Source organism: Salvelinus sp. IW2-2015, linkage group LG5 (genome assembly GCF_002910315.2).
Source record: "Salvelinus sp. IW2-2015 linkage group LG5, ASM291031v2, whole genome shotgun sequence".
In the NCBI taxonomy this organism is placed as follows: Eukaryota; Metazoa; Chordata; class Actinopteri; order Salmoniformes; family Salmonidae; genus Salvelinus; species Salvelinus sp. IW2-2015.
The window spans coordinates 3,211,634-3,234,327 of NC_036844.1; the positions used below are offsets into that span (position 1 = coordinate 3,211,634).

General features: G+C 42.0%; 1 protein-coding gene across 5 annotated transcripts; it reads left to right on the forward strand.

Moving 5' to 3' along the window:
* Window positions 1-21,824, forward strand: LOC111963804 (alpha-2,8-sialyltransferase 8E). Of its 5 annotated transcripts, XM_023987333.2 has the most exons (10): window positions 1-934; window positions 6,266-6,376; window positions 7,310-7,417; window positions 7,763-7,858; window positions 15,921-16,013; window positions 17,265-17,351; window positions 18,143-18,287; window positions 18,467-18,579; window positions 18,756-18,848; window positions 19,195-21,824. In XM_023987333.2, exons 1-10 carry the CDS (start codon window positions 789-791, stop codon window positions 19,655-19,657), a joined length of 1,455 nt encoding a protein of 484 aa, XP_023843101.1. In that variant the 5' UTR covers window positions 1-788; the 3' UTR covers window positions 19,658-21,824. The 5 variants fall into 5 exon arrangements, with proteins under 5 accessions (XP_023843101.1, XP_023843102.1, XP_023843103.1 ...); XM_023987334.2 differs by lacking the exon at window positions 7,763-7,858 and having other exon boundaries at window positions 2-934; XM_023987335.2 differs by lacking the exon at window positions 6,266-6,376 and having other exon boundaries at window positions 3-934.
* Window positions 21,825-22,694: the final 870 nt, after the last annotated feature.

The window sequence follows — 22,694 nt, forward strand, 5'->3', positions numbered from 1 at the left end:
CCCAACAGGGAGAGAGAAGATACGAGTGATAGAGAAGCTAGAGATTTATAGAAGATATACGGTATATAGAGAGAGATAGAGAAGAGCGAGACACAGATAGATAGATAGATAGATAGAGAGAGAGAGAGAGGGAGAGAGAGAGAGAGAGAGCATCAGCATCTATGGACCAGTCTGCTATAATAGAAAGAAGAAACTGTTATTATCACCAAACTGTGCGTCACAATTAACGCCATTATGTTTGTCCTGAGAAAAGAGCGATTTCGTAGTCTACACCATTCTTTTGACTATTTACGAATTACAGTCATGTTCTTTTCATGAGCTAGCCTATCCAGACCGCTTATGGAACACTGTTAACTGAGACTAGAATATCTGCATTGCCTGCCACTGTCTGTGGAGCCCTACGATCGAGCGCACCACCCAGTCGAGACAGCAACGCATGATCACAAAGAGATGTCAGGCATTTTTGAAGAACCATTTAATGTTTTCTGTACCATCATCAGCTTTGCAAAATACCAGAAGGTAGAAGATTTTTATTTTACAATTAATAATCAAATCACGGTCCGTCCGGAGTCGTAGCCTATTTCCATGCTTTCTATTTATAAGGAGGCAATGCTTCTCGACCAAGACCAATGAGATTTGTGCTGTGGCCGCAGCGAAGTAGATTTGTAAAAATACCGTAAATACATTTGGACAATTGTCTTCTCGAATGCTTTCACGGTAAACTTGTGTGATTGATTCTGAATGGTGCGGCGAGAGAAGGCTAATTCTGGGGTTTTTGGCACCAGCGGATGCTGCGCCGAAGAATGGGATACGCCGACCCTACGTCGGGTAGAGATTTACTCGGCAATAGGTCGCTTTGTTTTATATTCATTTGCGCATTTGGACTGGTTACACTTTTACAGCAGATTCTCTATGGAAAAAACTACATTAAAAGGTAAGCGATGTGAAATACAGTGCCTTCGGAAAGTATTCAGACCTCTTGACTTTTTCCACATTTTGTTACCTTACAGCCTTATTCTAAAATGTATAAAATAGTGTTTTCCCCGTCATAAATCCACACACAATACCCCATAATGACAACGCAAAACACAGGTTTTTAGACAGTTTWACTAATTTATTWAAAAAAATAAAACACTGAAATATCACAGTTTACATAAGTATTCAGACCCTTTATTCAGTACTTTGTTGAAGCACCTTTGGCAGCAATTACAGCTTTGAGCTTTCTTGGATATGCCGCTACAAGCTTGGCACACCTGTATTTGGGGAGTTTCTCCCATTCTTCTCTGCAGATCCTCTCAAGCTTGGTTAGGTTGGATGGAGAGCGACGCTGCACAGCTATTTTCAGGTCTCTCCAYAGATGTTCGATCTGGTTCAAGTCCGGGCTCTGGCTGGGACACTCAAGGACATTCAGAGACTTGTCCCGAAGCCACTCCTGCATTGTCTTGGCTGTGTGCTTAGAGTAGTTGTCCTGTTTGAAGGCAAACCSTCGCCCCAGTATGAGGTCCTGAGCACTCTGGAGCAGGTTTTCATCAAGGATCTCTCTGTACTTTGCTCCCTTCATCTTTCCCTCGATCCTGACTAGTCTCTCAGTCCTTGCTGCTAAAAAACATCCCCACAGCATGATGCTGCCACCACCATGCTTCACCGTAGGGATGGTGCCAGGTTTCCTCCAGATGTGACGCTTGCCATTCAGGCCAAAGAGTTCAATCTTGGTTTCACCATAAAGGCCTGATTGGTGGAATGCTGCAGAGATGGTTGTCCCTCTGGAAGGTTCACCCATCTCCACAGAGGAACTCTAGAGCTCTGTCAGAGTGACCATCGGGTTCTTGGTCACCTRCCTGACCAAGGCCCTTCTCCCCRGACTGCTCAGTTTGGCCGGGAGGCCAGCTCTAGGAAGTCTTGGTGGTTCCAAACTTCTTCCATTTTAAAAATGATGGAGGCCACTGTGTTTTTGGGGACCTTCAATACTGCAGAAATGTGTTGGTACCCTTCCCCAGATCTGTGCCTCGACACAATCCTGTCTCGGAGCTCTACAGACAATTCCTTTGACCTCATGGCTTGGTCTTTGCTCTGACATGCACTGTCAACAGTGGAACCTTATATAGACAGGTGTGTGCCTTTCCAAATCATGTCCAATCAATTGAATTTACCACAGGTGGACTCCAATCACSTTGTAGAAACATCTCAAGGATGATCAATGGAAACAGGATGTACCTGAGCTCAACTTTGAGTCTCATTGCAAAGGGTCTGAATACTTATGTAAATATAAAAAAAATACAAAAAATAACAACCTGTTTTCCCTTTGTCATTATGGGGTATTGTGTGCAGATTGTTGAGGAAAGAAATGTATTTAATACATTTTAGAATAAGCCTGTAACTTAACAAAATGCTGAAGAAATCAAGGAGTCTGAATACTTTCTGAAGGCACTGTATATATCTTCCACAAATAGCCTATAGGCTCAAATCAAATAAATTGCCATTCATCTGAAGACTCAATTATTATCAATTGCATAATGTTGAAATGTAAGGGACGGTCTGACATTTTTAAAATGTTGTGAATTAAGTGGCTCTGTCATTGTTATAACTGCATTCATACTGTTGTCGTCGTAACTCAGTGTAAATATGGGAGTAGTGGTTGTAGTAAATGCTGCATGGGAGGGGGAGGGGTGCGGGMTAAGCTTGAAAAAGAGCAAATCGGTCTTCCATTTTTCCAGTGGCATACAGCTGTTCATGGTGGTGTACTTCCTTCTTTTTAAAGTGCTTATTAGAATTTCAGTTTCTGTCTTATCTACAGATCATACATCATACATAAATAAGGCTTGGATATCTACTGATATCCTATCTGCTGACATCACACTTTTAAAAAACAACTCAAATCTATCGATGCAGTGTATTGTTCAGTATCTTTCACTTAATATTGATCATTCTACATGTTAATGTCGAAGGGGTTACTGTCCGATTCGATTGTCATTTAGCTACTGTACACTGTGGYCTTCAATGCACACACAGTCATGCTGCTGTTTCAGCATAATGCACTCCTAAGACGTTTCGTAACACCTCTGCAACAGTAATATCTCTATTAATAGGCACTCTACCTTTTCTCATGCAATCTGTTGTTGCTAATAGGACCCATAGTGATACATGCTATTATTAATCACTGGAAGGCTTTGACTTCTGCATTATCATCTGCTGGGATGTTTTTCATTGTGAGACGAGCAGATACTGAGAACCTGATATATTTTCATCGTTAGATAGCCTATTTAACTCCCCCCCCAAAATAAAATAGTGCATTATAGCTTTGCCTTACAGCAAACATACATGTGCTGTATTCTAACTCCCCACGCTTGGGCTACTCTGAGGAAATCCTGTGGATTCATGGCATCCACTATCGAATATGTTATGGCTGAGATGACATGAATCCAGCCCCAGCAATACCTATATCTATCTATCTATCTATCTATCTATCATCTATCTATCTATCTATCTATCTATCTATCTATCTATCTAATCTATCTATCTATCATATCTATCTATCTATCTTATCTATCTATCTATCTATCTATCTATCTATCTATCTATCTATCTATCTATCTATCTATCCTATCTATCTTATCTATCTATCTATCTATCTATCTATCTATCTATCTATCTATCTTATCTATCTATCTATCCTCTATCTCTCTATCTCTCTATTCGTCTATCTATCTATCCTGCCCAGCACTCCTAGCACTCTGACTGGGAAAGAGGGGAACGGGCTACAGTCACAGCGAAGCTACTGAGCCAGCCAGTGGGCAACAACGGCAGCCATTTTGCTACACAGTATCTGCACACCTCAGGAGAAAGAGAGCAAGAGAATGAGAGTGTGTTTGAGAGAAAGAGAGAGAGAGCGTGATGGAGAGAGTGAGTGTCTTAAAAATGATGTCACTGTGAGATATTCTCGCCCCCCCCCCTATGCTGAAACGATGACAACAAGCTAAAGTCGTTGCAACAGGTACAACCCCTCCCAACACGTAGCCCAGCCAAACGATGCCTGAGTACATGGGTCTCAATCTCATGAGATTCTCTTATGCCCCAAAGGATCTCAGTAAACTATCTCTTGCAAATGACCAGATTCTGTGGGTCTGGAAGAGACTGTACTACAGAAGACACTTAAACTACAATGCAATAATGCCAGTTGTTGAGAGCACTATCTGAGAATAACCAGCATGAAATACATGCACTTTAGTCCTCCATTACTCCAAGATTATTTTAGATTTATTTTTGCAGCTGTAGACAGAATTGGGTCGTGGACTGCCATTTTGATCTTTTTCGTTTTGCAGACTTTGTTTTACCCTCAATGATTTGGGTACACAGTCGTCTGATGATGTCACCATTTTCCAAAGAAGGTCCAGATTATGTTAGACCTTCAAGATAATTCAGGGTGACTATTCAGAGAGTGCACATGTCTGTTAAAAGACATAAGGCACATGTGCTTTGGAGTGGTGTGGTGCTTTTAGCATTCTGACACGTGATAAATCTCTCATTTTGAATTGCCACAGCGTGTATCATATAGCACAGCTGCAGTGACATTAACAAACACCTCTTAAAGCTCTATGCCAGGGTAGAGATCCGCGAGGCTSTGAAATCACAGGGTAGAAAGGAAGAAGGGCTTATTAAATAATACMGTGACCCACTTTGGAGCAGTGCACATGATCTTCTCTCATCTCCACTTGACTCGGAGAGGGCGATGCCTAAAAATACCCGCAGCAGGCTGGGTAGGCTACAAGTGGCACCAAACAGAGATGATGTTAGAAATCCACTCAGAGATAACAACTAYCTTGACTAGATCCATCGATATGTTTTTTTTTTGAGGGGGGGGGGCACAATTTTACATTTTTGGATTGAACTCTTGGTTATTATTTAGTTGAAGTAAAACTCCAAAACTGCACCCAGACCTTTAAAAAAAAAAGACTGTTTAGTTGAGCATTCCCGATTCTTGATTCAATTATATAATTGGAACCATAGCATCCGTAGCAGATTATTCTAAAACAAAGCTTAGCTATTAGTATGTTGATTGCCTGCCGACCTTCCCTTAGAGGAGAAAACACCAGGAGGACTGGGACAAATGTCTTCATAGATAATGGACCTGGGCACGTTGATAGTTGAATCTCCGTTGAGTAAGCACTTAAGAAACCTTCACCAGTCGAAATGATTATCCTGAGTGAGTAATGGACATCCTAMTAGGATATTATTCATGTTCTACTCTCACAACCATAACTCTGCCTCTGCAGAGTTGCCTTCCACTCCAGACTATAGGCCTTAGAGTGCAATATGGACTGCTGCTAACTCAATCTAATTGGGTCCTTTTCTAATTCGCTGATTTATGTCGTTTGGAATTGTGGTGTAGAATTGAATGGAAGGTCAAAGACTTGTTTCCGRATAATATGATAGTATTGAAATTGACAGGCTGATAATACACGCTAAACAAAWTTGACAGGAAGCAATATTGATTTATTGATCAACTCAACAGTAACGGAACAGTAGCTCTTTAATGCCTATAAATAGTCTGCAGGAGTGACATCAGCCATATCAACACTGTGCCATGTGACATCAGTAATATTKATTTGGATAATACGGTGGATCAGATAGGTCAGGTTCAGTATTTTTAGAGAGCACATCAGCAGTTTCTTTGTTGGGAAAAGAAAGTGTCACCTTTTTTGAGACAGGGCATCCCTCTAGTTGGATGGTGTGCAGGTGTGCAGTGGCTGCACCCACTGGTTTCTTTAGGAGCATCACGAAGCAGATCCAGAAGCCTAAATCCATGTCCRGTTTTAGCGCACTCCATCCTGACTGCAACAGCCAGGGGCAGAGTGTCATTGAGATTTTTAAGTGGTTCTCTGAGAAGCCAAATGGACGCGCAGTATTGACATGAGGGTCAAAGTAGTGTTTGTTTCATCACATAATGTGTTTATGGAGAGGATTTATGTGCAAGATTATTTTCCAGTACACTGTAGTGATACACTTTGCTGTCCACAATGYTTTAATGGAACAAAGTCACAGGATTATTTGCACAATGGCATGAATGCTCAAATAGGTTTATTTCGATTCATATGTTTTTTTTAMGCTTCAAATATGATGATTGAAATCAAACATGTCCCTTTTATACAAATACTATCTTTAAATTATATAATTTTAATTTCTTACAGGTTTGGATATTTGGTTGGGATATTTGGATTTGCCTCATGCAATTTTGACAAAATCTGTTCAATTCACTCATGTTACTCAGGGAGGAGATGGAATCTGTCCCATCCAGTAGGGGTCAGCGTCGTGGCCTGGGAGGGTACAGGTGCTATGCACCTCTCAACGGTGGCCTATATGCTGCTGTTGTCTGTAAACCGTTAAGTATCCCCTCAGTTTGTCTGTTCTCTATGTAACCCGTTAACCAGAATCATTTGGTTCTGATTTATAGAATGTGTTGTGGTTTTTTAGATTGTGCATGAGCATAATGTGCAATAATACCCTATAGGCTAATCWACCGAACTAAGATGTGCTGCATATTGGGCAAAACCCCCTAAAATGGTGAATGATTAGGGGTTTTAGTGAGACAACAACTGAGATTTGACCTGTTTGACCACAGTGAATGGTTTAAGCGAAGCATCTTTATTTCATGTCATAAACAGACGTAGCATATTTACACACTGTTTTAAAACCAAGTGTGTTTTCTGTCCCACTGCTCTTCAGCAGAGATAGAAGTGTGTCTGTTTTGCATGCCATTCTCAGATTTGAGGTATCCTTGCCAACCACACCAGATGGCCAGACCCATATACACTTCGTCATTCAGCTGTGTCTGAGCTTGGACTTATTTGTCCCCTTCAGATTTTTAGCTACTGTTTTTTGCTTGTATATTTTTTTCTCTCTCAATGTAGCCTATCATCATTCTTTGGTAAGATTGAATATTTGACATACAAGGCACATTTGTCCATTTATTTATTTGCCCCGTCTTCTTTTTATCCCCAACTAATTTAGATTTTTTTTATGGGTGTTTTATTCATGACAAATGTATTACTGAGTTTCAATGTTCGTTTTACAATCTAGATTTGTTATCAACCATGGTGTCATTATCTAGGTTCATTCTAACCATGTTTTGGCTTGGTTTGATTTGGTTTACTAAAGCCAAATGCTGATCCCTCTGTATGGTGTGGTGTGTCTCTGTGTGTGTTTGTGCATTGTGTATAAAAGTGTGTGTGTGTGTGTGTGTTTGACTGACTGTTAGTTCTCAGGTAATTAAAGCACAATAAATCCCAAATAAACTGCCTCATTTTCTTACTAGTGCGCAACAGTTTAGCCGACTCAAAGGAGACGAGACAGGAAATTGGACCGGTCCTGTAAATTTCTTGGATGATGGATCTCTGAAGCCTGCCAGGAATGGGAAGAAAAGGTACATTTCCAATGTGATTGACTGACTGTACAACACCCCTGTGAGAAAGAAAGAGAGATAGCGAGAGAGAGAACTTGAGATTCCCTGCTGATAACCCAGCCCCCTGCATGTGTGGCCTGGGCCTTAGAAGCCTCCACTCGCAATGCATAACCAGTATAACCAACAAACTGCTGTACTAACTAACTAGTAAAGAGACGAAGTCAGCAACACACACATAACCATTTTGCTTCTGCTTGTTTTTGCATTTCTGAGGAATCCTAGTTGAGATGTTTGCAGGGGTGATGATGACACAGGAACCACTCACACTGACGTTTAACTCTAACTTACCTGTCTGCATGTTGACAGATGTTTCCGTCAGAATTTTCAGCCAGATTCACAGATCTCCGTAATAGTCACACCCTGCCTAGCCGATATTAAGAAGAAAAAAAAACGCTCTCAAAGGTAGGCCGGTCTGAAGGCATTTTAAGTACTTTTACAGAAACCCAAGAATGCCTCTTTCTTTTCCATTGGTCTGAAAGGATCAAACTCTCATATATTTTCAGTGGTGGTTGCACTGCAGATTTGCTCTTGCATGTTGTTTCATCCCTTCCACCCCCTGCCACCCCGTGACCCTCGAACCCCTCCCCCCCCRCCCCCCTGAGAAGCTGGTTGGACCACGGTTCTCCTGTTGATGCACTGGCTTCTCCTTGTACCGCTGTGTCTCATCCAGCACCCATTTCGCAAACGCCTTTCACCCTCAACCTGTGTGTTCATGCATTCTGCACAGCTCTGAGTGTATGTCATATACATAGTGGACACATCTCTCTGCTCCCCTATCTCCTCTTCTCACATCTGCATTGTATCTCTCTGCGACCGACCTGGATTACCTTTCCTTTTTGTTTTCCTCTCAAGAGAAGACAAAAATATGAAACATTTCCCAGTAGGTCTCTGGCTTCAGTGGGCTGAGGACCTAAAGTCAGTAGGCGTGATAACCCGCTGGTTATTAATAGGCACTCTTCCATCAGGCCATCCCTCGTGGATAGCAGAAAGCCAGTGTGGTACGGGCGATCAAAGGCGACATTCAGAGTCATCCTCTTTCTTCTCTYTCTAGGCTACAGTGCTTATTAGGGGTTCATCATTAGAGGTAAACCAAAAGAAGCTAAGAAGCTAATTCTTCAATGATAAAGGATAAGAGACATGCTGCTCTAGACCTTTTAAYTATTTACAAGCCAATCCAAAATACACCGCATCATCAGGGGGATGTAGACAACCAGTTTCATTGGTCCTTACTAATTTTMATTTTTATCCCACCATCTCGTTCAAATGCATTTTTCTGTCATGTCGTCCATGTTGTCTTTTTGTGTTTTACCTCACCTCATTTGACTTTAACAGCCACATCAATCACGCTTACAACATTAATCCCCCTTTTCACCAACATTCTCCACCTCATCCTATCTCACTGAGATAGCATTTATTCTACAAATTCACTCACTGGCGTGGCACATTGATCCGCCATCTTGGATTCAACTGAGCAACACCTCACCCAGCAGACAAAATTTGACACCTGACGTCATAATAACTTCATTTTTTGGTTGTAAACTGGCTTTCTGGTATAGTAGAGGGGACTTCATATAACCAGATTACAACCAGATAAAGGCGACATCAACACGTGATTGGAAATACATTTTGGGGTTGTTATCTTGTCGTATAGCCAGATTACAATCAGATTAAGACACATTTTATGGTTGCTAAAAAGATGTTTAGCCAATGGAACCAGTTTTGCCCGCTGGGCAGCCACTCTTTGCCCATCCAGTAGAGAGTAGGACTCAACATCACCTATTGGGTATCTACTTTAAAATATTTTCCAAATAGAAAGCACCTTCTCAATAGGTATCAGGTATTGGGAGCTTTTAGCTCTCCTCCTATCCTGGTGCCTCTGAGGCTATGCAGTTGGCTGTGGTCCTCAGGCAAGAATCCTCCTGCTCAGGCGCCAGATAGGGCAGCCTTTTCCAAAGCTGGTACGTGGATCAATAACATTATCCATTACAAGCCTATTTAAATACACCTCATGAGAGATTTGACTCCTCTGCCTTGCCTGAGAGGGAGGAAAAGATTTGGGTTAGATTCTGGTGCCGATGATGCTCTCAAAAGGGAGGAGAAGATGCAAAATGTTAGTCCAAAATCCTTTCTGCCCTGCTAAAATGTTCACCATGTTCTCACTTTCTTTAAGTTTCCTTCCCTTCAGATGTCATTGTGTTTTGTCTCAAATATTACACAATCACTACCACCATATCGATCTGATGTTGTTGTTGATTTTCTGTTTTTGGTTTTCTGTCACCATTTTCCTGTATAATGTTTCTTTATTGGTTTAATTATTTATTTCCTTGTCTGAAACCTCTTGTTAAGAAGATGTCCTAGCCTCGCAAGCATGTGAAGGTTGTATTTGTCCAATCGGGATTTTGTCAAATCACATCTGAATCATTCACTGAGCTGTACAATCTTATCGAATAGTTTGAATCTGAGTGAGAATGATGACTGTGTACAGTATGTACCTTATGATTATGTGTATGATTGTGCATGTATGTGGGTATGTATGTGTGTGCATGTCATACCAGATAAGGTAATAAATACAAATGTAGGACCAACAGATTTTCATGTGATCTTCCTTAGTTATATTTCTACATGCAAAGAGATCTGCAGATAAGGGATACTTTTATGGTTATTCCAGACAGGGCCTGATGAACTCAGGCTAACCAGCAAGCAAAATGTGGCACATGAAGTCTAAATGAAGTTATATTCTGGTTGTAAACTGGTTGAGAGTACGTCTTATAACAGGATTACAACCAACTGGTCTTTATTACAACTAGGTAAAGACATATTTTTCGTGACAAGACCAAGACGTCATGGGAAAGATGTCAGATAATAAGATTTTATAATTATATCCAGATAAAGATGCTTACTTGGTTGCTAAAAAGACATGGGAAAAAGCTTCCTTATACAACCAGTATACAACATGAGGTAACACTTTACTGTAGGTGTCCTTATGCATGCATTCATAAAGCCTTTATAACAGATATATAACACATTATACAATTTGTCATAAGCTGTCATAAGTAGTTTTAAATATTTATGGGTCAAGGCATGAGACGTTATAAAACCAGTTATAATGTGTGGTAAAAATTACTTTATGTCCTGTTGTCATATACGCTAATGTCAACTGTTAATAACAACTGATATTACACAGTCTGCAAGACAACTTATGTTATATGTTGTTACATGCTACATTAGAGTCTACATGCCAGACGTTATAACAGGATGCTATGTAATTGACCAACCTCTGTGTCACATTATTACATTGAATGGAATGATGGGCGTCATAACAATGTCATATGCCCTTACAGAGTGTGCACAGACACCTTAAGTAAAGTGACATTAATTTGAGGTGTTAGAAAACAGTTATGAATGTGCTTATACCACAGGATGAGTTGAGAGTACCATAAAGCATTACCATTCAAAGGATCTCCAAGAAACATGGGCAAATGGGAGCACAGATGATTTTTTAATTTAAAACAAAAAGCACACATTATAATGCCAACAACTTGTCCCAAAAAACGTAAACATTGAAACGAAATGGAAGCAAAAATAATTTTCCAACAGAATCAGCGTTGCTGCGGCACAACAGGATATGTGACAGCTGTGGAAAAAGTCAGATGTGCAGGCTACAGTAACAATGACAGTGTGAGGACAGACTCTGGGAGACGAGAAGCAAGTACAGGGAGGCGTGGAAGCCCGACGAGCCGGCTGAGGCGTGGAAGCCCGACGAGCCGGCTGAGGCGTGGAAGCCCGACGAGCCGGCTGAGGAGTGGAAGCTTGACGAGCCGGCTGAGGTGTGGGAGCTTGACGAGCCGGCTGAGGTGTGGGAGCCTGACGAGCCAACTGAGGCGTGGGAGCCTGGCGAGCCGGCTGAGGCATGACGTGGGAGCCTGATGAGCCGGCTGAGGCGTGGGAGCCCGTCGAGCCGGCTGAGGCATAACGTGGGATGGGAGCCTGCCGAGCCAACCGAGGCAAGAAAACCTCTCGAGCCAGCTAAGGCATGGAAGCCTCGGTTCCTTCAGCAGGGGCATCCGGACCCGACGTCACCAACCCCCCCCCACAAAAAACCCTCCCTTCTAATATTGGTGTCTGCATTTTGTGAGGACAGACGCTGGGAGATGAGAAGCAAGTACAGGGAGAGAAGAAATAATGGATAAACAGACATGAAACAAAACAAGGACAGTGTCTGGACAAGGGGAACAAAATGACATTAATGCAAAGCTGCCATCAAGGCAAAGGGTGGCTACTTTGAAGAATAAAAAAAAAAGTTTTATTTGTGGGTTACTACGTGATTTCATATGTGTTATTTCATAGTTTCGATGTCTTCACTATTATTCTATAATGTAGAAAATATTAAAAATAAATAAACCCTGGAATGAGTAGGTGTGTCCAAACTTTTGACTGGTACTGTACATATAAATAGCATCAGTTATCCTCAGTGAACAAGTTTCAGATAGATACCATACATGGATACTATAGTATTATTCTATCACATCCAATATTCAGTGCTCTGAATACTATAACAGAGAGATATACATTTGGCTCATCGAGGGGGAAGGGTCAACTAGTCCTTGGGCTTTGTCCTTTGTTTTTGTACCATTTGCCATGCAACTCCAGGTTTCAGAGAGCACAGAAATTAGGGCCAAGCCTACAATATTGCAAAAAATGTGACAAAACAATTAACTTTTTGTGCTGAATACAAAGTGTTATGTTTGGGGCAAATCCAATACAACACATTACCGAGTACCACTCTCCATATTTTCAAGCGTAGTGGTGGCTGCATCATGTTATGAGAGTATGTTTGTCATCGTTAAGGACTGGGGAGTTTTTCAGGGGGAAAAAAGAAACAGAATGGAGCTAAGCACAGGCAACATCCWAGAGAAAAACCTGGTCTAGTCTGCTTTCCAAAAGACACTGGGAGATGAATTAATCTTTCAGCAGGACAATGATAACCTAAAACACAAGGCCAAATCTACACTGGAGTTGCTTACCAAGAAGACAGTGAATGTTCCTGAATGGATGAGTTACAGTTTTGACTTAAATCCATTTGAAAATCTAATGGCAAGACCTGAAAATGGTTGTCAAGCAATGATCAACAACCAATTTGACGGCGCTAGAAGAATTTTGAAAATAATAATAGGCAAATGTTGCACAATCCAGGTGTGGAAATCTCTTAGAGACTTATCCAGGAAGTCTCGCAGCTGAAATCGCTGTCAAAGGTGCTTCTACAAAGTATTGACTCAGGGGTTTGAATAGTTATAAATGACATATTTCTGTATATTATTTTCAATACATTTGCAAACATTTCTAAAAAGTGTTGCTTTGTCATTGTGTGGTATTGTGTGTAGATGGGTGATATCCATTTTGGATTCAGGCTGTAACAACAAAATGTGGAATAAATCAAGGGGTTTGAATACTTTCTGAGTATGCAATTACTTTCTGAGAATGCAATTAACTTTTCATCTTAATACATGTTATTTAACTCAAGCTAACTAATGTTGTATTTATCTATGCTATTAGCTGTAGCTAGCTAGTTAGCTAAGTTTTCCACATGATGAGCCAAGAGCTCTTCTCCCATCTTATGTTTCTTTTACGCCTGCTATGTTAGGTTATGTTAATCCCCACCCTTCTTCTGATTTCAGCGATATGATTCGCTGACACAAGTTTGCGGATCCAATGACAAGTTATTGCGGTCTCTTGTGTCAGTGAATCATGTAGCTGAAATCGGAAGAAGGAGGGTGGGACTTACCAACATAAAAACACAGAAGCGAGAAGATCACCTCACAAAGCAATAGCAAAGAACATGGATAACGTTTGCTAGTTAGATTGAGTTAAAAAAAAGGTGTCTCCCGGGTGGCGCAGTGGTCTAGGGCACTGCATCGCAGTGCTAGCTGCGCCACCAGAGTCTCTGGGTTCGCGCCCAGGCTCTGTCGCAGCCGGCCGCAACCGGGAGATCCGTGGGGCGACGCACAATTGGCATAGCGTCGTCCGGGTTAGGGAGGGTTTGGCCGGTAGGGAGGGTTTGGCCGGTAGGGATATCCTTGTCTCAGTATGTAAAAAATGTAATAAAATGTATGCACTCTACTGTAAGTCGCTCTGGATAAGAGCGTCTGCTAAATMACTAAAATGTAAATGTAAAACATGTATTAAAAACATGCTCCGGAACTTTGCGACAACAAGGTATTTTTTAAACCTCCCGCTTTTGGGCTAGATGTGTGAATGTGTAGTTCATACATCCATAATCTATGAGCAGAATTTTTTTTCTCAATGAGTCACAAAAATCCCTCGTTTGAAAGCAACTGTTTTTCTGGAAGTTGTGCTGTGCCATTTCCCCTACATTTTCCTCCACGTGGGCCAGCCCCCTACCAATTCGAGTTCTAGCCAATGAGCTTCAGCCCCTCACCATTTGAGTGACAACTAGCAAGATGCGTACACAGCAGAGCGAGAGAGAGAGAAATGACGTGGTGCACATATCTGCACATATGTGACGAAGTACGCAATTTTCGGGGACCATTTTTGGCTCGTGAGCACTACTTTCGGGACTACTGGCTAAAAAGTATACAAAAGTACCGGAGAATCTCTTTAAGATTAAAAAGTAATTGCCTCTAAACTAAAGTATATATGAAAGAGAATGTATTGTGTGATGTGCTGCAAAGTAAGATTTATAATTCAGAATTCCCCAACTAGCTAGCTCCGTTTATATATAATAATATATAATAGTACCTCTAGCTCTAGCTAGCTATGCATCGATGGGGGCAGGCAGCACAGTGAGGCCTCTTTTGCTCATGTCGGCCACTAAGGGTATGAATACACATTGTTTGGACTGTGTAGAGCAGGGCTCTCCAACCCTGTTCCTAGTTACCTGACTGACTGACTAACTAGCTAGCTAGCTACCCATTTSTTTTGTAATATAGCTGCTGTCATTATTACTGTAGCCTGCACATCTTCTTTTTTCCCCATCTGTCCCATTTTTCCACACCAACATTGATTTTATTGTAAAATTATATTTGCTTCCATTTCGTTTCAACATTTTTGCTATTATAATATGTAATCGTTTAGTACATCTCTGCTCTSATTTGCCCATGTTTCTTGGAGATCCTTTAAATTGTAAAGTTTTATGATACTCTCAACTCATCCTGTGGTATAAGCACATTCACAACTGTTTTCTTTAATTAAATTAATGGAACTTTACTTAAGGTGTCTGTGCACACTCTTATAAGGGCATATGACATGGTTATGGCTCCCAATGTAACAATGTGACACAGAGGTTGGTAAATTACATCACACCCTTTTATAACATCTGGTTTGTAGACTCTAATGTAGCAGGCATATGACATAAGTTGTCACCCAGACTGTATAATAGCAGTTGTTATTAACAGTTGACATGCTCTTTAATTACTTGTTACTTTTATTTCTTATTCTAATTTTTTTTTTTTTATTAAAAAAAGATTTTTAACTGTATTGTTGGTTAGGGGCTTGTAGTAAGTAAGCATTTCACTGTAAGGTCGCATGTGACTAATACAATTTGATTTGATTTGACATGAGAGCATAGGACAACAGAATGAACATTCATGTAAAACACCCATTACTGTATAACCGGTTTTACGCTGTGACTCATAACTATTGAAAACTACTTATGACAGCTTATGAATGCATACATGAGAACACCTACAGTAAAGTGTTACCCAACCGGACTATAATCACATAAAATACCAGTTTTGCCCCRTGTGCTGAGTCTGCCTTGTGCAGTGAGACAGCCGCAGTTACTCCCCATGTTCTCCATTGGCATCATACTGTGCAGCTGTGCGGTTCACTCTATCCAGCATACTGTACATGCCATACAACAGAGACAAACCTTATCTATGATAAAGGTTATGCAGTCTAGGTGCCCCTGCCATCAGGATTTAGTCATGTTTTCTCACAACTTACCACAAGATTTCTACCTCCCCCTTCCCCTTTCTCACTATGTATTTCATGCTATTTTTGTTGTTTGCAAACACAATTTTTTTGTTAAGAAGAATGTCCATGTTAATTGTTGTTCCCCGTGTGAAGTCAACGTTCCCATGTCAAGTCAAAATACATAATGAATGTTATCAGCAACAAGAAAATCTGAAAAAAACCCCAGAGAAATTATGGTAGCTGGGGACTTAAAAGTGTCCAGGATACATATTGTGGATCCCCAAATCCATAGGAATGATATCACACCTGCCACTCACTCCATAACAATGTCTTCACGTTAAAGATTAATATTCATAATGTATTTTAAAGTAAAGCCACAATTGTATTGGAATAAAGTGTCCCACAATGTATAACATCTTTCCCCAACCCCACTGTGCTATGTGTTTTGTGTCCCAACCTCTTCCTTATTATTGTTGATTATTGTGTAGATCAGATCAGTGCAGCGTGACGCTGACTGTGACTATCCCTCCAGGTATCTGGACTCATACGATGGATCCTACGACTACAACTCCACTGCATGCAAAGAGCTCAGGCAGGAGATTATGGATGTCAAAGTCCTGACCATGTGAGTGTAATCGCCTGTGTTACACTCTTAGAAAAAAAGGTTCTATCTAGAACCTAAAATGGTTCTTTGGCTGTCCCCACAGGAGAACCCTTTGAAGAAATATTTTTGGCTCCGGGTAGAACCCTTTTGGGTTCCATGTAAAACCCTTTCCACAGAGGGTTCTACATGGAACCCAGAAGGGTTCTACCTGGAAACAAAAAGGGTTCTTCAAACGGTTCTCCTGTGGGGACAGCCYAAGAATCCTTTTGGAACCCTTTTTTCATAGAGTGTACAAATGCAGTGATGGGCAACTATGATCCTTGAGGGCCTATGTGCCTTACTGGTTTGTGTTCACTCTTTGAAATGTTGATATTAGATATTGGAGGAAGCAAAGTCTGTGCACTCAGTTCCAACATTCAGGCCCATCCCTTGTCCTATCAACAAACATTTAAATAATGATTTTATAATACAGCAGTAGGAAGCTATAGTGGGAGAAACAGACAAGGGCAAAGATAGATGAGAAAGTAGGCGAGACAGGCCTTGAACCTCTTTTGCCAGGGGGATGTACAGTGCTACCACTAGAACAGACTCTGGCACAGGCTTACATGTTCTTGAGGATGTTTGAGCTATTTATCACACCTGTAAGAGGTGCTTGCTGAGGGACAGTGTGCCAGGCCAGGCAGCAGACAGCGCGACAGACAACAACCACTTGGCTCCGCCAGCAGTTACAGTGCAGTGACTGACTCTCATTACACTACTGCCAGCCCTGGTAGTGCTTTCCCTCCCCGAGCAAATCACATTTTCCAATCATCGAGGGGGAATGTCAGTTCAAGGGGAGCTATTTAGAGACCTTCTATTTCTGGCCATCGCCATCTTCTCCTCAAGACGGCGGACGCAAGGCGTCAGTCAGAGGGAGTGCCTGGGCGCAATGCTAAATCCATTGCCACAGCTTCCAGTGCCATTCTCACGTTACACCTCAGCGCGTGTTTAATATTCATATTACAGAGCAGAGTGCTGCAGTGTCATCTCTGTGGTTTTTGTAGCTCCATACAGCCCCCTCCCCGTTTTGAAATATTAAAGAATTGTATCTATCCGTGAAGTTTTCAACCCCCTCATTGTGAGACAGCAGGGATTTTTTTGTGGCCCCCACCCCAATAAATCGGCAGTATATGCAGTATAGGACCATAGGGTATAGGGCTTATTCTTAAACATGCATGGACTCTTCTCTTGTCTGTCTCGGTTTTATGTGGGGTTTCCCTGCCCATCTGCCAGGGTGAAGACGTCGGAGCTGTTTGAGAGATGGAGGAACCTGCAGGTGTGCAAGTGGCAGCAGAACATGGTGGAGACCAACAACTTCAAGTGAGCTTCTAACTGACCTTTAACTTGAACGCATCACAGAGATGGCGTTTCAGGTCACCGTTTTTGCAGTCACGCTGTACATCTCAAAATATATTATTGAGGTTCACGAGACCTTAAACACTTCTTTAGGCATTGTGATATCCGATCATCTACAGAGCGCGAATGCAAAACAGGAGACTTGGAATGCCACCAGTCTATTAGCACGAGCCTGTTCAGAGGAGCCATTAGTGCTCTTCTATCATATGTAACCGATGTGAAATGGCTATCTAGTTAGCGGTGGTGCGCGCTAATAGCCTTTCAATCGGTGACGTCACATGCTCTGAGACCTTGAAGTAGTGGTTCCCCTTGCTCTGCAAGAGCCGCGGCTTTTGTGGAGCGATGGGTAACGATGCTCCATGGGTGACTGTTGTTGATGTGTGCAGAGGGTCCCTGGTTCGCGCCCGGTTGGGGCGAGGGGACGGACGTAAAGTTAAACTGTTACAGCTAATCACACACATTAGCCTCCCTCTCTTCTGTGGTACTCCCACTCGGTATCGACCATCTCTAACTAGTGTGACTCTGCCCCTATAGTACCAGTCACATTGCTTAGATGTCTCTCTGTATATCAGGGCATCTTTATTATGTGACTAACCAGACTCATAGAGAGATGTTCTACTGCAGGTTTGCAACGTTCTAGTCCTCAGGGACCAGGGCTGCAGTGTTGCTCGTTTTTCGCAACACCCTTGTTCTACTACAGTTTTCTTGGGGGGGGTCTGACAGTAACTCTTCCCTTCTATTGTTCTCTCCAATAGGATGTCTCTGTCGCGGTGTTGTAACGCACCCTCCTTCCTGTTCACGACCAAGAGGAACACTCCAGCAGGCACCAAGCTGAGGTATGAGGTGGACACCAGTGGCATCCTGCCCATCAGTACTGAGGTCTTCAAGATGTTTCCTGACGTGAGTGTTCCAATTATAACAATATACAGTATATCACCCTGTACGACTGACTACCTGTCATCCATGTGTCCTATGCTATGTACCCTACCTCGTACCCTAAGGTGACGGAACTCCACTTTCTCTGGTTATAAAACGGTACCCCATATTTCTGTTTGACTCTGGTTCTGTTTCATTGAAAGGACATGCCGTACTCCAAGTCTCAGTTTAAGAAATGTGCAGTTGTCGGAAACGGAGGAATCATCAAGAACAGCAAATGTGGGAAGGATATTGACTCCGCAGATTTCGTGTTTAGGTACACATCATCTTTATTCTGTCGTGCTACAAACATTCCCAAGCATCACGCTCGGGCTGAGTTATTTTCGACTGCAGATATCAAATGGCAAGATACACTATTTAATTACGTTCGCTCTGCTCAGACCTTCTCAGAATCTGCATTGGATAATGTAAATAATTCTCCTTCCTTCAAAGATGCAACATACCACCCATCAACGAGAAGTACTCGGCTGATGTAGGCGCCAAAACGGATCTGGTGACGATTAATCCAAGTATTATAACGGAGAGGTACTGTAAGGCTATGTCAACAAAAAAACGTGTATTCCCACTGGGCACACACTGGTTGAATCAACTTTGTTTCCACGTCATTTCAATGAAATTACGTTGAACCAATGTGGAATAGACGTTGAATTGACATCTGTGCCCAGGCACGCACACACACACACCATCTAGACCTGAAATCCATTAACGGCAGCAGATACAATGGGCGGGCACTGCACTTAGTCAAATGTAATGTTGTGGCACAGAGCTGCAGCACGTCTGCTCCTTGCAAACACACACGCACACACCAACACACTTACACCTCCTCCCTCTTTATACACACTCTAATCCCTCTCCTCTCCTCCACCACCAGATTCCAGAAGCTAGAGAAGTGGCGGCGACCATTTTACGAGGTTCTTCAGAACTACGAGAACTCGTCAGTGGTCCTACCCGCCTTCTACAACACGCGTAACACTGACGTCTCCTTCCGGGTCAAGTACATGCTGGACGACTTTGACTCCCAGAGGGGTGTGTTCTTCTTCCACCCCCAGTACCTGCTCAACGTCCAGCGCTTCTGGACTGTCCAGGGTGTCCGCGCCAAACGCCTCAGCAGCGGCCTGATGCTAGTCACCGCCGCCATGGAACTGTGCGAGGAGGTCCACCTCTATGGCTTCTGGGCGTTTCCCATGAACCCCTCGGGCATTTTCATCACACACCATTACTATGACAACGTCAAGCCCCGCCCCGGGTTCCACGCCATGCCCCACGAGATCTTTAACTTCATGCACATGCACACGCGAGGTATCCTCAATGTACACTCAGGACCTTGCACATGATCGTGCACCAGAGCCACGCCCACACTGTAATGCATCGTGGGAAGTCACCATTTACTCCTGTTTTTGTCTCGGTTCTTAATTTATCATCATTTTGCATATCTTAATTTAGATACAATGGTTTTCTTACAGTTGACGAGAGATGGCCTTTTGAGCTCACACCGTATATTTGTGCTTTTTACACTAGCTCCATGTGTTGAAGGCTGCTTGCTTTTATGCCAACACTATAATTTATCTTGATGTGTTTCTTACTCTCTTGCTGAATAAGCAACTCCAATGGCCGCTGGTATCTCTGATTCTGTAGGTTGCTTGTTCTAATGTGAAGTGATCTTTCCTAGTGATGTCGTTTCTGTGAAATCTTAGTGGCTCGGTGGTACTGCTGTACAGAGGTTTGAACTTGACATGTTGCACAACTATTTACACTGAAATAAGGCCACTCTGTGTGTCCCTCTCTTCCTCCTGTACTTTCTCTTTGCCGCTTCCTGTGTTATGATCCCCCCCCCGTGCTCTCTTTCTCAGACACTCTGTAGGTGTGGCAGCTTTTATTTATGTCCGTGTAAAAATCCTGAACACTATTGACGTTGAGCGAATCCAAAAGAAAATGTTCAAAGATCCAACTGTTTAACCTTCAGTTGTCCAGCTACATTCAACTGTTTTATATGGGTAAATATTTCTTATAAAACACTGTTAACACTCCTGACCTGAGAGGACCTTTTTCACAGGTCCACTTCCTTCTGTACAACTAACTAGCCAAACACCGGAAGACATCCTTGGATATTTCTGATGTGAAATGGTTGTGTTTTATTTGCTTGCTGTTTTTGGACAAAGGTGAGATGATTCATATTTTATAATTACCACCACCATAGTAGGCCACATAGTCAGAAAAACACTAGTTATTGGGCACTGTTGACCAATCTGATTTCCCTCTGTCATCCATGTCTTAAAACCATGCTGCCTTACGATATAAATGTACAAATCCTCTCTCAGATATGCAGTTCACCCCTGAATTGCGTATCTAATGGACGTTTGTATCAAACAAACTCCTGTTCCCACTGTCTGCTGACTCACCTTAATAACCATGACGAGAAGAGGTTCACTTCTGCTGTTGAAATGACGAAATATAATATAATTCCTGTAAGATATAATGCTATTTGTATACTCATGTGATGCCGTGCATGATTCTACTATAATCTCTGTTCTGTGTGTGCCCGCCACCAACACATGTTTACAACCATCAGCTTCTGCTAAAGCTCACGGATCATTGGGAGAGATGAGTTTAATTCGAATGATATTACGTTTATCATCAATTGCACACAAGGCCCAACCGAAACTTGACTTTCGCTTTTAACCCGACCCTTCTGAATCGGAGAGGTGCAGGGGGCGGCCACATTGGGCACCCAGGGAGCTGTTGTTGTGGGGGGTTAACTGCCTTGCTCAAGGGCAGAACAACCTTTTGGTTACTGGCCCAATTCTCTTACCGCTAGGCTACCTGAAACCTTATATCAACCTTGAATGGATTTTAAAAGAGGACTGATCGACAGAGGCACTTTTTTGTTTTTTTACAGATGATGGAAAGGAATTACTAATATCGCTTCCTTTTGAAATGATATGATTTTTGTCATCAGTATTATCACCGCATCGTGTCATTTCCCTTTTTGCAATGTGACAAAGTTGTAACCTTGGAAAGCATCATGAATCTCAGCCTTGGAATGCTGTATGTTTGTTTCTAGTAGTATTTGTGGTGTTTAACTGTGCCAGAGTGGAGGAACATGACTGAACTGGAAACATAGGATCATTCTTCTGTACATGCTGTGCAATGCCTTTTGATTTTCGTAACGCCCCAAATTCCCATGATCTTCCATGATCACTCCTAAAGTCTTTGGAGGATTGTTTCTTGGGCTTGTAATTCACAGTCACGCGGGTTGTGTGTAAAAGACACAATGCACAAAATAAGTTATCCGTATGAGCATATTCAAGTTTAGGTCTCAGAATCACAAAAGGTCATCATTTTATAGAGTCAAAAAGAACTAGGTCGAAGAATCAGTCCGAAAATGAAAGGATGGCATTATTAGAGCTTGGATGGAATTATTACAGTTTGAACAGTGATATGAAACCTACATTCTGGGTCATTCTTTATATTGTGTTTGTAAATAAACATGTTTGGATTTTCTGCTTGTCCTGATCATTTACTTTCTATATATAGACGTCTGATCTACGAAGAAATGTGGATTTGGGTCAGGCATACAACAACCAATCATTTTAGTCCAAACTATACCCACCAATCACCACACAACCCAACAAATCTACTGTACTAACACTGCAAGTGAGAAATTCAGAATAGCACTGCATGGAATTGAATACATTACAGTATTTGGATACTTTTTCAAGTGAGTGAAATTGAACATGACAGGAAAATGCAATATTTCCCAATGAARGACAGTGAATTCAATCTTGTCATCTGAAGTCAAGTATTTTGTCTGCAGCTAATGAGTAAATCGGGGCCATGTTCATTCGGGGACACAACAGAAAGCGTTTCAAAATGTTTTGCAACAGAAACGGAAAATGACAGTCAGTCTTCTTCCGTTTGGTGACTAATGACCACAACCCTATATATGGATGGACCACAACCACATGACCAATTTACCGTCTCGTTTCAGGTCAGCTGGCCTCTGGTTTGTCTGCTCCAATTAGCTCCTTAAGCAAAGCTACTGTCAGCGCCTCAATAATTAAACAGACGGCAGTGTCAGTGTCCTATCCGCTCACTGAATCACTTAAGCAAGGCTGCTACTGCTGCTCTGCAGCCCCTTGAGCCCCTTGAATCCCACTGAGTCACCAGATACCATAGCTTGTATAGGTGAAATAGTAGTACACCCACATTCTCCTGTCATGGCAGTGAAATCTGAGAAAGACCATGTCACTATATATGAGGTATTGGGACCCCAACACAGGTATCATGTATAAAGTAATTTTGTATACATAACACAGATAAATCAATTAAACTCATAGGTGATGTGATAGAATGCAGCTGAGCACAGGCAAA

What these genes read in the sequence shown, in the direction of transcription:
- LOC111963804 (XM_023987333.2), top strand. Translation starts at nt 789, where the DNA reads ATGCTGCGCCGAAGAATGGGATACGCCGACCCTACGTCGGGTAGAGAT. An exon ending in AAAAAAAAACGCTCTCAAAG is followed by an intron (nt 7,859 to 15,920) that starts GTAGGCCGGTCT and finishes CTATCCCTCCAG; the next exon opens with GTATCTGGACTCATACGATG. An exon ending in GATGTCAAAGTCCTGACCAT is followed by an intron (nt 16,014 to 17,264) that starts GTGAGTGTAATC and finishes CCCATCTGCCAG; the next exon opens with GGTGAAGACGTCGGAGCTGT.